The following is a 14625-nucleotide window of genomic DNA, read 5'->3' on the forward strand; positions in this document are numbered from 1 at the left end:
ATGCAAAGCCAGGTCTTAACAACAATACATTATTCTTTTACAGATTGTTCTTTGAGGAAATGATCTTTCGATATAAATTTTATGTGTTACATGCACATTTGATTTCAAATCTAAATATAAAATCTTAGAGCACAGAAAATGTAGAGTAAGTCGTACTGCTTTGTAAGATCTTCCTTTTCAGTTGTACTCCTAAAAGAAGCTGATCCTCAGAAGGAAGTTGCTAGCAGTTCTTTTTTTAGTAGATACTTTGGAATGTTTTTTCACTTTTTGTCCTTAATTTTCAGATCTCTCTCTGAAATGATGTTTCATTTCTTAATGTTCTGAGATAGTAACTGATTTAGAAGTATTGGGAGAGTCAGTTTGAATCTAAAATCTTGAAAATATTTAGGAATACAATACAGAACACTCAGTACATTCTAAGTTTATTTTGTGTATTCTTTATATTTTAAACATTTAGATTTGAATATTCATTTTTATTGTGGAAAAAAAAAATCTTGTATTTTAATCTCTTGCATATCCTTTTTATATTTTTGGATTTTTATATCTATATGTTTATCCCTTGGAAAATGGGACGGACTTCCAAAGTGCGGCAGAAATATGTTTAGGATGGAAGAAGCTCAGCTGGAGTTTGAACTGGCAGGTGTCAAGAGTAACAAAAAAAATTGTTGGTATGTTAGTACCAAACATAGGGTCAAGGAAAATGTAGGCCTGCTGCTGCACACGTCTGACAGATTAATTATGGACAACACAGTAAAGGTAGAAGTATTCAGTTTTCTCTTTGCCTTGGTCTGCATGGGAAAGTTCAGGTCTCAAGTTTCTGTGACATGAAGCAGCAACAAAGTTAACAGCAAAACACCGTTAGAGTAGGACTAAGTAAAGATCCAGCTGTAGCAGTTGGACTCATACATATGAACAGGATTTGGTGGGATGCATCTGAATTGGTCCACCATCTATCTTATTTAAAAGGTCATTGAAGGCCTATGTGACTGGAAAGTCAAATATTATACCCATCTACAGAAGTGAAAATTTGGGAAAATGCAGAGCTGTCAGTCTCACTACATTTTTGGGGGAAGTTGTGGAACAAGTGTTTGTGGAAGTTTTTTCCAAGAATGTGAAGGACAAGAAAGAAAATGGCTGGGAAAGCCCAGCTCAGATTTACCAAGGGTGAATTGTACTTTACCAACATGATGCATTCTGTTGAAACCACTTATTCTGTGGATGAAAGAAGAGTTACAGATGCTCTGTACCTTGACTTTAAAAAGGCACTAGACATGTTTGCCCCAGTATTCCTGTAGACAAGTTGGTAAGTTACAATTTAGACATATGGACTTTGAAAGGTGTCATGTCACTAGAGATCAAAGGGCAGTGTGATGTTAGTGGCTCAAAGTCAAATTGTTAGTGGTCCTTGAAGTGGAGTTCCTTGAAAGTTGATGCTGGATCTGGTAATGCGATTCAGTATATTTGTAAATATTTTAATGATAGGACTGAACCATCCCTGAGTTTACAGATGACTTCAAAATGGAAAGAGGGGGAGATGTCTGGGAAGGAGGGGCCACCATTTGTTTTTAGAAACCTTGAGAGGCTGAAAAATTGGACCAACAAGAATTGCATGAGTTTTAACAAAAATAAATAGGAACTGCATCTCAAATGGAATAAACTTAAGTGGCAGAACAGGCTGGGAACACACTGGCTGAGGTATAGCTCTGCTGCAAAGCACTTGTGGGTTCTAGGGGAAGGCAAACTTAATATGAGCTAGTGGTATAATACAGCGTAAAGGAGGCGAACAGTGTCATGGACTGCATCAGGAAGAGAATCATTAGTGGATCAAGGCATGTGCTTATTCTGCTCAGCACTTCATAGGCCAGCATAACATGATTAGAGGCTTGGAGGTTGCTGAGAGGGGAGACATAACTGGTCTTCCTGTGCCAGGTAGATTCAGAGAAAAATACTGCATTTACAAGAATTTGTACAATGACTGAAAAGGCAATGGGCACAGGTTGCTCTAGGGAAATACCATCCAAATGAAAAGAAAATCAGTGTGAGAAGATTAATTAAGAATTAATCATATGAATAGGTTTCCCAGAGAAATGGTGGAATCTCCCTTGCCAACATTATTAAAGACTTGGAAGGACCTCGGACAACCTAATCTAGGGCTGTGCATTTGATAGAAGTTTGGACCAGGTCATTTCTAGAGATTTTATTTGAGAAGATAAAAATAAAATCTCCAGGCTAGACTTGTCTATTATTCTATCAAATAGGTGATATATTTTTTTGTTATTTCGTGGAATGTGTTCCAGAGTGTCAATAGTTATGATGCATTCTGCCTGTCCTTAACTGAGCAGCCTGAACTCATTTATGTTCAGGGTTATAGTCAGTAATAGCCCCAATGGTTACAGATTAATGGTCTGAGTATCCTGGGTCTGGCTGTGCTGGAGGTGCAATGGAATTATTACGGGTATGCATGCGTATATTATCTGCAAAGCATAAAATGTTTTACATGGGCAAGAGATTTCAGTAGTGACTGACATTGTTTTGTACTGTGATTTGTCAAGCACGTAGCTTTATACGCAGAAAAACGTTAGTTGAAAGCAAAGTAAAAATCATTATATGGCAATAATATTATGATCAAATTTAAATTATGCTTTTGTGTGCTTTTAAAGGTATTTTAAGGATATAAATTGGAAGTATATATAAACAGAATAATTCTCATTACTTACTACTGTGTTAACAAAGTTCAGCTTGTGTTAGACTTGACACTGTCTTTAAATAAATGTATTTGTTTCATTGTGGTAGCTAACAGCTGGCCTGGAGGCCTCACAGTTATAGATAACTAATTATACAACTAATTATATAACTAGACCAGTCTAGGCCCTTAGGGAGCCAGTTTAGGCCATTGGGGACGCAGGCAGCTATTGGCTAGTAAGCTGGGTGGCAACTAAATTCAGCCAGTCGGGGCAACTGTGTGGGCATTTGAAAACTATGTAGAGGGAACTGCACTCAATAAAAGTTGCTTGTTGTTGCATGGACCTTGAGTGTCGTGTCATGTGTCCATCTCAACTTCAGCAAGTGGTGACCTCGATGTAATTGGTAATAGCCAGGCCATGGGGATAGCAGCGGAGATGGAACCCCAGTGGAGGAGGGCAGCTGGGGAGAGCTGCCAGCAGTAGCAAAGATCCAGACTGTATAAATAGAAAAAGCTGCTGTGGACATAGGGACACAAGTTTCCACTGAAGAAAATGCTGTGGTACAGATATGGACCCTCTTTCTATGTGAACGGGGGATAAAATGTGTATACAAACAGGCCCTACAAACCTTGCTGTCATGATGGGAGAGCCATGGACTGGACACAACAGATAAAGACTTTTAATGACCTGTTGGCTGGTGCTGGACTCCTTAAAACAGGTGAGAGCCGCAGCTGAGGGCGCTGCCCACCAGAACCTCCAGCAGAGATGGAGAGCGGAGTGGCGGGGGGAGTGAATGCTATCTCAGGTATGCAGGCAGTGAGGAAGGGTGAGAAGCTGAGGGGGAACGACTGTTATCCAAGCTCCCTGTCCCTGTGGTGCCGCCTTGCTGTGCTGCCAGTGCTCCCCTGCTGCTGCCGCTATCGACAATGTCTGCATTGTGTGTGGGTCTGACTGTGCTGTGGCCGCCCAAACCACTGCCATTGGCAACAAGTGCGCACACGCAGCACCCAGGCTCGCCTGTGTCATGGCTGCTGGAGCCATAGGAACTTTGCTTTACACCTCGCATCACTGTCAATCTGCTTGGCATGCCCCTGCCTGCGGCTGGTTGGGCAGCCCAGCCACTGCTTGGCATGCCCACTTACAGCCTGGTGTGCAGGCAGAGCCTGGAAATCAAGCGGCGCCCAGCACTGGAAATGCTGACGTGGAGCTGTGTGCGCCCAAACCCTGAAGTGCTGACAGGAGGTTGCTGGCACCCAGAACCATGGAACACCACATTCTGCTGTGTCCACAGTCGGGGCTCGAGAAGCCTAGAGAACACCAAGGCAGCCAGTGCTGCTGTCAGTGCCCAAGCAGCTGGGAGACCCTGCTAAAGAAATAAGCTAAAGGTTTTTAAGGGTGCCTTTTTGGAATTGGTGTAGAGATCATGTCAGCTGCAGATTCCAGAGAGGGATTTTGTTAAGTATACTGATGACACAATTGCAAAATTTAGTAACATCTGACGAAATTGAAATCAAAATCTGAACATCATCTTGTTTCTTAAGTGTGTATTTTTGCTAAGCTTTAAACTCAATGCCTGGCACACACTGGGATCCAGCCATAACATATTTAATGTTACTTGTGTGCATTCCTTTGATTATTCATAAGTTATTTATGTTAAGAAACATTTTCAGTAGATATTAATAGAGGTTTGTTTTTAAGATATGTTAGGGAAAACCTCCCAGCCAAGGTCTTGGCTCTGGCCAAGCCATGACCCTGACTGGCAAGGGAAGTATACCATCAAACCCAGGTGTTTCTGTTCTAAAAATGAAATCAAGTGATTTTGAATTGTAAATTTGGTCTTATAAAAACTGGACCCCCTTTTTCGAGGTAGACTTGGAGACCTTTCCCAGGAGGGACTTTCCAAGTCCTTGCTAGGAAAAGGGGCTCCCCAGCTATGGCAGACCCTGGGTAGTGGTAAACATTTAGGAAGTTGTAGGTATTTTTGTTCAGTGATGCTTATTATTTTGCTGAATGTACTGTTTTACTCTCCATAATGGGATCGGTGCATATTATCCTGAACACCCTTCTGAATTTAATAGGTTGAATTATGTTGATATCATAATTATTAAGGCTGAGAACAGAAGTGGGTACTGATAACCTGAAAACATCTAAGTGGCACTATGTACAAATATGTGTTATGATTGACTAGTGTTCACCAGGTCAAGGCCTGCATGACCATTGAAACCTTTTAAATTACTCTATTAAAAAAACTATTGTACTCCAGCCTGACAGCCAGCATTCATCTTGGATGTAAGTTTAAGGCTTCTTAAAGGATTATCGAAAGATACCGTAATCCAGTGAATTTTTTATCAGTGAGGCTGACTAACAGAATTTTGACCAAAAATCACATGTATTTATCTCAGTAGCCCAAACTGTTTGTTGTAAGCTGCTATCACTAACTCACCTGGACCAGACTATGCAGCTGAACTTGCATGGAACAGCTGCCTTGACACTGTTACCTGTGAGGAGAATCTCCTTACCTATAACACTGAAGCTGAACTGAATTTTTATAGTAATTGCCTTAATTGTCAAAGAACTAAAACATCAGTGGAGTTCTGATTTGTGAACTATTTTCTCCTTGATTGCAATGGACAGCATTAACTATTTCTTCTCTTTGGTAGACTGACTGTCCATCACAATCCGTGCCATCAGTCTCTCAGCCTCAGCAAGTTTAGGTCAGTAAGATCCAAATGTCAGAAAAACTGATTGGCAAAGTTTACAGTGGGCAGCTCCTTGAACTCAGTTAGAGGAGATTCACTGAAAACCATTAAATTATAATAATTCTGGTTAAATTTGAACATGCACTAATGGTCTGCATGTATCAGATGTGCAGTTGAAGAGGATCTATTTAATGCATCTGCAAAAGGTAATTAAAAAGTAATGAAATTATCACTGAGTTTAAATTAATTTTAATATCTGCCCTAATGTTTTTAGCATATAACTCTCTTCTTTTTGTGAGAACTACGAATTTTATTGGTAAAAATATGGCATCAAATAGTTAAGCAGTAAATTAATGTGCCTTACCGCTATAGATCTGGTCTTTTACCCGAACTTAATTCAGTCCAACTTGATTTATGTACCACAAATGAGTGCTAGAGACAGCTGAACAATATCACAATGCATGTTTAAAAGAAACCAGGCTTTACTAAACAGCAGCTATGGAATTGTTTATATAAAAAATGGAGTAGCATGAGAACATGTAGTTCTTTCTTGTATGAGCTGCTGGAAAGAATACAAGAAAATAATTCCAGTAGAAGCTAAAAGGAAGACATTGTCGAGCATGCCCATGACGTTTTAAAATGCATGTTTAAAAAACAAAGAAGGGGGTGTGTTGGGATAGTATATACCCCCATGAAAGCCTTGGATGTTCTTAAAATTCTCAATCACGGCCTACCAAACTGACTGTTGTCAAATGCAGGATATTGTCAGCAATTGTGGGAAAGTTTGCCCATTGCTTCACTTGAACCTGAAGAGTCGAACTATTTAAGGGCAAGATGAAGTAGAAGGATATATGCCCTTGATGTGACAGTTTGCCTTTGACTTCCTTTAACTTCAAGAATCGGACATTTAAAAGACAGGACTGAGTAGAAGGATACATATTTTATAGTGGAAACAAGACAGAGACGTGTTACCCCTTATAGTTTTTTGAATGTTATCTCTTACAGTTTCTTGAATGTTATCTCTGACAGTTGAGTTGACTTGTTTGTAACTTTCTTAAGTTTGTGTAATTAGGTCATAGATGTAAATAAACTGTGGCATACCACACTGTGAAGCTGTGCTTGACGGCTTCCGGAAATGCTTGTAAAATCTCTTGAAGGTATGTGGGATAAACCAGTGGTTGGTAAGGTTAGACTTGTCATGTTGGGTAAAGATCTTCATTCGACCTAGGCTTATTATTTGTGTCATCATCATTATTCTGTACATTGTGCATCATGTACCGAATTTGTCATCCTGTCTGCAAGGGTTCTGCAGAGGAAGACAGACACTGCCTTTGTATTTCAAAACAAAAAGGAGGAACTGTAGTGGCTAACAGCTGGCCTGGAGGCCTCACAGTTATAGATAACCCTGATTATATAACTTGACCAGTCTAGGCCATTGGGGAGCCAGTTTAGGCCGTTGGGGATGCAGACAGCTATGGCCAGTAAGCTGAGTGGCAACTAAATTCAGACAGTCAGGGGCAACTGTGTACGCTTTTGAAAACCATATAAAGAGAACTCAATAAAAGTTGGCTGTTATTGCATGAACCTCGAGTGTCATGTCGTGTGTCCGTCTGAACTACAACATTTCATGAGGTACTGTAGTTCTAAAATTGTGAGCTAAGTTGTCATAAATAGATTTCGAGGCTAAAAGCTTTCTTTCTGAAGTTCTTTGCAATTTGGAGAAAAAGAAATGTGGATAATTCTTTCTGGTTTTGAAAGTAAGTTGACTGTAATGTTGTCCTCACATGTATGTACAGCTTCCTCTTGAGGTATTCTTAACCTTGTAGAAGTTTATTTGTGTTCTGCTAATGATTTCTTGGATTTCTTGGAATGGCTTCTCTAGAAGTTGCATACATCTGCTTTTAAATAAAGATATTTCCATGCACCTTAGTGGATTTGTTTTTCAGTGGTTTTAAGTTAATCTATAATGTATGTCAAAGTTGGCCCTTTGCCCTCAGTATTTTATTTAGTTCCGTATGTATGGAGAAGGAGGAATATTACTTCACAGTCTGCTTAAATGCATTGTGTGGGAATAAGATTTAGGTTCATAGGTATTCATAGCATTTTAATCAGTGAGGTAGTGTGTGTTTTGTACTTCTAGCTGAATGCATTTTAAGTTTCCTTCATAAATTCCTTAACTTGTTTGAGTGGATTGGCGGTGCCTTTGTGTTTTGCTGTTTGTAGTGTTCTTAGCTCTTGCTGACAAGATACAGAATAATAGGATATAGTATGCAAGACAGTATCTTCTGATACTACCCAATGTCACCTCCTTAGTGAAATTTTGGTGTGTTGACAGAAATGATCGATCTTTGGTAAGATCAAAGGGCAAGCTCACAATAACACCGCTGTGCTAAGAATTTAATACTTTATTCTACCTAAAATGCCTGTGCATGTGTCACTTCCTTTCCTCTTCTCAGACAAAAGACAATTCAAGCACCTTTAGACACTTGATAGAATAACTTCACTGTTTAATTTTGGTGTGCCAGCTTCCTAAAACACCTACTTTTTAATACAAAGTATTTATTGAATAAAGGTAAATTCTTTAAGTATCACATACAAACCTTGACATTTTATGCCTTTTTCAGTTAGAGATTTTGAGGTGTGTTTTTTAAATTGCATAGAATAGTCTGTACAAGAAGATTTCTAGGCATTTATATTATTTGGAAAGTGAGGCTTCTATTGGAACATATTTTACAAACACAACATACAGCTTTTCAACAGTGTATAAATTCTGATTAGCAAGTTTGTAAAAATATCCAAATAAGGCAGGAGGCATGGGGTCAGAGTAATCACTATAAAAGTTGGTTCCCTTTGGTGTGTTCCCTGAGTTAAAAGCCTTGTCATACATACAAAGTGGCTCGTAGTGTAGGGGGAAAATTCTAGTGAATAACAGCAATATCCCTATCTTGCTAGACTGCCCTTGGCTTTCTCAAATAAACATTTTCTCTGGCATCATTGTGAAATGGAAGACAGGCACCTGCTGTGATAATTCTCTCAGCTGACAGTGTATTACAGCCGACCATTGAATAGCTGAATATTTGAAACCATGCAAAAGAGAGTTACTGTGACAGGGTTTTCATATTTAGGGAAAGTAAGGTAAAAAAGGGAAACAAACTAACCTTCCTATTTTCTTCTGATATAGAAGGAGGAAAATGAGGAAATGATAGATCAAAATCCCACAGAGATTTTATTTTGGATTGACCAACCTCAATACAAGTGTAGGTAGTATTTAAAACGGCATGCATCTTCCTTACATCAGTTTCAAGAATTGATCTGGAAAGACCAGATTACAGCTGACCGCTAAACAACATCTGCTTGTACTGGTATTTTTCAAGCACAGCTTCTCATTGGAAGTCATCAGAAAAGTTCTCTTCTACCAGTTTGCTGTGTAAATTTTGAAGTGATACTTCTGTGAATTAAGTTGATTCAAGAAGAGCTTATTCACAAGTGGAGAGTACCTGACCGAATGCTAACTAACACAGCTGTAGGAGGGAGTGGTTGATGGTACTGTCAATGTAGTCTTTCACTGTGGCACTTCTCTTTTATCCTGCAGTAGCAGCAAGTAATTTGAAAATGGCATTTCACAGTCTTTAAAATGTCGTTCATAAAATGCTGGGAGCAGTGAGGTGAGAACTGGGGAGCATAACTCCTAAAATCACAGCTTCTGTTATTGTTCTGAGTGGATGAAAATCAATTACTGGGACAAAGCATCGAGATACCAGGAAGCTTAACATGGGGAAAACAACGATTCATGCTCCAGTACAAACTGGATGGATGTGGGGACATAATTACAGTGTACCATCAAAACTGCAACAGTTCATATGCCTCCACTCCCTAGTACCTTAGGTTTGCCTGTTTCCTTCTCGGGTAGGAGGTCTTAGAGGGTTCTGTGTTCGGTGTGGCAGGAAGGAATGGACCCACAGTAAAGTCCTTGGAGTCTATTGGGAGTGGATGTGGGGGCACAGATAGGTCAAACTGTCCACAGATTTCAGCTGTAGCCCATAGAAAAATTGCAGTTTTGTTGTGTCAGACTTTTTGTGGTTTGCAAACCATAGCTACTTTGTTGCTCTCAGCAGTTAAGCAAAGACTATTTTCAGCTACTTTGAAGTAGAAAACCTGGGGTAAGAGGAGGGGTCTTTGGTTTTAGTAGCTGAGAGAGCAGAACTCTCTGGTTCAACTTGCATTCTCCTTCATGGCTAGCTTCAGAAATGAAACCTTTTCTCCTTCTGACTTAAGAACAGATTTTGAAGAAATATGTGAACAGTTCTTTGCTGTGTGGGTCAGAATTCATCAATAATTCTTTGACCAGTCAAATCTTATAACAGGAACAAAAGTGTTAAGTTGGTAGCAGGTCCATCTCCTGTGACCCAGAGGATACCAAGGCATATGTTCTTTTGGAGTGCAGTGAATAGCTTCTGACTAAAATTCTTCCACTGAAAAAGCTTCAGTTACTATTTCTATTCTTTGGAGAGCTAAAATAGAAAAAGGGCTACCAAAAGGGCTCTTTCCATTTCCTTGACATTTGTGCGGGAGAAACACATAAAAAAAGGAAATGTTAGTTTACAAAAGTTGGTTAAGGCACTAAGATCAGCTATGTTCTTGAAATTTCTTTACCGTAGTCCGTATTGTTAATTTTAAATTACCAGCTATATTTTAATCCATTCCTAAACAAGGTTTTTGGTAAATATGTAATTAATTTATGTAAATGCCTTCAAGGAAATGTGTATTCTAACTGAAGGAAGAAGTCTACAGTGTATTTTTTGTTTTAGAAGAGTTGGTTTCTTTTGGTTTGAGTCCATTTTACTATGCATATATTCTAGTCTGAATAAATCCAACCCTAAAAATGGCTTTAATCTTATATTGACGGAAGATTTTCTTTGCAATAATGCTAGATATTTTATTTAAAATGTTTTTCAAGGGAATGCCCAGTGAGCACGATTTCAGGTTTTTATACATAAAGCATACAGTTTCTTAGTTAGGCAGTGATTTGAACAGAGTTGAAGATGCTAGATCCAGACTTTAACTGATATCAAATGAATGATATTTTTTCATTTGCATCCTTGCTGATGTGACTTCTACAGCAATTTACCATTTAGCTTCTTAAACATGACATTCCAAAAGGTCCTTTTAGCTCCAGAACTCTATATGTAAATGGATTTGTGAAAGTTGCTTGCAGTTTTATTTGACTTGGAGTTCTATCCAGGTTTATGGGTGCAAATTTTATTTGCTTTTTGGGTTCCTGACAAAATTTCTTTATGCATTGATTGTGAATTACTAAGGTAGCAGTTGCAATTTTTCTAAAGTGCAGGCTTGACTTAAGTAATTCCTGTTCTGTACTGTCTGGTCAACTGGCCTGTCCTACTGTCTCCGTTGGGGCACGTTCTAGAGGGTTGTTTGGAAGTTTTTTGTGAAGTGCCTGGTAGTGTAAATTAGGCTTAACGTTACTTGGCAGGAAATATGCAAACGCAGTGAGGACTGATGCTTCATTGTTTTTATATTGACATATATAGAAGGAGAGGAGAAATCACAGTTAAATGAGGAGCTTCTCTTTGACAAAAGAAGAAGGAAAGATGTAGAGTTGCATTATTAGACATGATACTTTAAAGCAACAACTGGCTGTCTATCAGAAAATGTCAGATTGAGATACTGATTTTCACAGAGCTAGCCTAGAGTTGTTTAGCATTACAACTAATGCTGTCAGCAAAAGTATGTCTAAAACTATGTATGATGAAGAGGGTCAGGATGGCCTATCATGGATTAAGTCCAGAAAGTTAAATGGTGAAATGAAACCTATGACTGCATAATTTAAAATTCTGAGCTACAGTCTTCACTTTATCTGGGTTTAGTGCTTTTTCCTGAATGAATAGTATTCTCCAGGTTGAGAAAAATAAATATTTTTTTAAATTTTTCTTTTATTGTCTTGTTTAGCCTTTTCAGGCATGCAAAGAGACTAGCTCAAGAGATTAATTTTTACCAAATAAAACAAATGCACACTTGAGACTGTTTCACATCTTTAGAGAATGTGTCTATGCAGATTTTGCCTTTTTAATGTACTGTTCATCTATAAGAAAGACAGACTTTTATATTTAGCTCTTTTTATTATTATTACTATTACTGTTAGTTTTCTTCTTTTTTACACACTCAGGAGAGAAAATGTCAGCTTTTCCTATAAGTGAGATTTTAAAAATACATTTGTGTCCATATCTAGCTATAGTATGCTTATTAAACAAACTTAATTTTTATATACACATGAAGAAATAGGTAAACATTTTAGAGGTGTGGCTTTTTTTTGACAAACAAAAAATGATGGTATGTAACTTATTCCAAAATAAATATAAGTAAATGAGTGGAAAGTGAACTGAAAAATTGGTCCACTGTAGCATTTTAATTTAGATATATAGCCTGTTAATGTAAAACCATGTAATGTATGTACTGTATGATCTACCAATAAGAGAATAACAAAAATATAATATGAAAACCACATATTTATCAGACTTTGTGACACAGTTGGGAAAATAAAACAGTATGACAGATGAACTATAAGCATAAATGCTACTGTTCATAAACTATTTTAATAAGAGAAAAAGAAATGTCATTGGGAAGAATATACTTACTGAAAATTTGGTTATGGATAATTTCATTTTTGTTTGTTTGTTTTGGGCTTTTTTGTTTTGTTTTTTTCTTTCCTGATAAATAATTCATATTTTCCTTGAAATCTGTGGAAACTTTATATGACCAATTTAAACTCTTGTTTAGAAATGGACTTAAAATTTTTATAAATGAAGAAATATTTTACTTTTTAAAATGTATCTACAATACTGTTTAGTTTCCTAACATATGTATGAAATGTCACTTACAGGTGCTGACCTTAAGGAAAGGGCAAAAATGCACTCAAGTGAAGTTAGTTCTTTTGTCTCCAGAGCAAGAGCAACTATTAATGAATTGGGTAAGTAACCCTCTCCTTTGAAAAATGTTATTTTAACCTGAGAATGTTAGATCAGAGGAATGACATAAACATGCATAGTTAATTCTTGACAGGTAGTAGAGTATCCCTAACTGTGTAGTATCACATCACAGATCTTGAATTGGAAAGAACGTATAGGGATTAAGGAGTATATTGTAAATATGAATCATGGTGCATTTATTCCTTTAAAATGTTCCAAACTGAGTTAGACTTTTTAAAAGAATGCTAGAGAGGCTAAATATCAGCTGAAATGGAGGTGATTTGCCCTGCTGTTTTCATAAAGGATGGATTGTTCAGTGACATCAAAGTGCTTTAGAATTCAATTTTTACTATCCCATTCTTGTGGTTTCTATAATTAGGACTGTCTAATATATTTTAGAAGCATGTTAAACATCAGCTGCTAATAGAAATTTAGCTACTAAGCATTTTTGTTCAATATGTCTTGGTGTAGTAAAACCTGTTAATAATTTTTGGTTTTAATCAACTTGTACCAATTCTTAAGGATAGCAGTTTCTCTGTATGTTTTAGTTTAAGAATTCACTATCAAGTAATTATATTTCTACATCTCTGCTGATCAGTTTAAATATAATTACTTTTCAACAGGTTATTGCCAATATGATCTGTTGAAAAGAGAAGTGTAGTGTTCCATGTTTTAAGGAATTAATTTTCTGCATTTAACTTCTAAAATATTTTTAGATGCATTTCCTTAAGAACACTGTAACATTTTGATTTGGCAGAATTTTATGAAAGGATAGCAGGGTTTTTTTTTGTTAAATGACCACCTGCTGAAGAATGAAACTTTGATTAGGTAATTCATGCAGATACTTATGTCCTGAAATGACTGTCATGTCTTTGAAGTGAAGTAGACACTCAAGGCTGTTTAAATAACTGAAATCTGTAAAATACCTAGATGACGTGAATAGATCATTAATTTCCTGCAGCTGATACTATATGTCATGGTAGTACTTGTCTTTTTATTGGAATGCCAAGCAAGTGGCAACAAGTTGTTCCATGCATTTTCTTTGTAAGAATTTTGGGAGGCTTACTTATCATTAAATAATAATTTTTTAGCCTTCCTTGGCTTGAAGTTACTGGAAATCCTTTAAGCTGCTATTAGTGTTTAAATATGAGCAACTGGTTTCAAGATTTTCCTATGATTAGTAAGTAGGATTTTTTTTAATCAATTATTTTCAAATTTGTAAATAAGAATATTTTTAAAGTCTGAAGAAATATTTGAATTTGGCATTCTTCACTGAATGACTGGAAAATGTTCAGTTATTTGATGCTTTGTTTAGCCTTAGGGTTGAAGAAACCCTGAGAAAAATGTTTGATTGTTTTCATCTTCATTAAAGTTCCTGTGAGAGTATTTAACTACTGAATATGTAAGCAAATTTTCAGTGTTATGTTAAAGGCGTGCAGTGAATTACTTGCCTCAGTCACTTTCAGTAGACCATTCTCAGAGCCCCATCCAGCCTGGCCTTGAACGCTTCCATTGATGGGGCATCCACAGCTTCTCTGGGCAGCCTATGCCAATTGCTCACCACCCTCACAGTGAAGGATTTCTTCCTAAAACCTACTCTCTTCCAGTTTGAATCCATTCATCTTGTCCTGTTGCTACAGTCTCTTGTAAAAGGCCCTCTCCATCTTTCTTCTAGGCTCCCTTCAGGTACTGGAAGGCTGCAATTGTGTCACTCCAAAGCCTTCTCATTTCCAGGCTGAACAATCCCAATTCTCTCAGCCTTCATAGGAGATGTTCTCCATCCCTCTGATCAACTTGGTGTCTGTCCTCTGGGCTCACTCCAGAGTGCACTCACACCAGCAGGTCAATGTCCATCCTGTGATGAGGACCCCAGAGCTGAATGCGTTACCCCAGGTGGGGTCTCATTATGCCATTCCCTACATCAGGAAATGGTAGATGGTATCAGAAAAATATATACAGGTTAGATTGGTTGGTGAATATGAATAGAAGGGAATATTAATTTACAGCAAGTCATTACAAAATGTAATTTATAGAGAAATATAGGGACATTGTATTTGCATTTGTTCACTGCAATTAATCTGATTGAAAAGAATTATGGTATTTTTCTTGCCCAGCAACAACTAGAATATTGTGAGATAGTTAAAGAGGGGAAACAATTTTCAAATTAATATTTACCACTGCATAATGTAATGTAGCTAGGGAACAATTTTTCCAATCTCCTATTTTGTTTTTTTTTTTCTGTCTGAGTTTAATACTATA

At 37.4% G+C, this 14625-nt stretch overlaps 1 protein-coding gene across 7 annotated transcripts in view; it reads left to right on the forward strand.

Annotated features, from left to right (window-relative positions):
• AUH (AU RNA binding methylglutaconyl-CoA hydratase) overlaps window positions 1-14625 on the forward strand; it is a 106960-nt gene that overhangs the window by 29895 nt on the left and 62440 nt on the right. For all 7 annotated transcript variants that reach the window (XR_010994219.1, XR_010994222.1, XR_010994220.1 and 4 more), the window contains exon 4: window positions 12282-12368. Coding sequence is in view for 3 of the 7 variants with exons in the window: in XM_068175740.1 (XP_068031841.1) it covers window positions 12282-12368 (87 nt within the window). In the remaining 4 variants the exon portion in view is untranslated. The remainder of the gene's footprint in view (window positions 1-12281; window positions 12369-14625) is intronic.

Source organism: Anomalospiza imberbis, chromosome Z, assembly GCF_031753505.1.
Source record: "Anomalospiza imberbis isolate Cuckoo-Finch-1a 21T00152 chromosome Z, ASM3175350v1, whole genome shotgun sequence".
Taxonomy (NCBI): Eukaryota; Metazoa; Chordata; class Aves; order Passeriformes; family Viduidae; genus Anomalospiza; species Anomalospiza imberbis.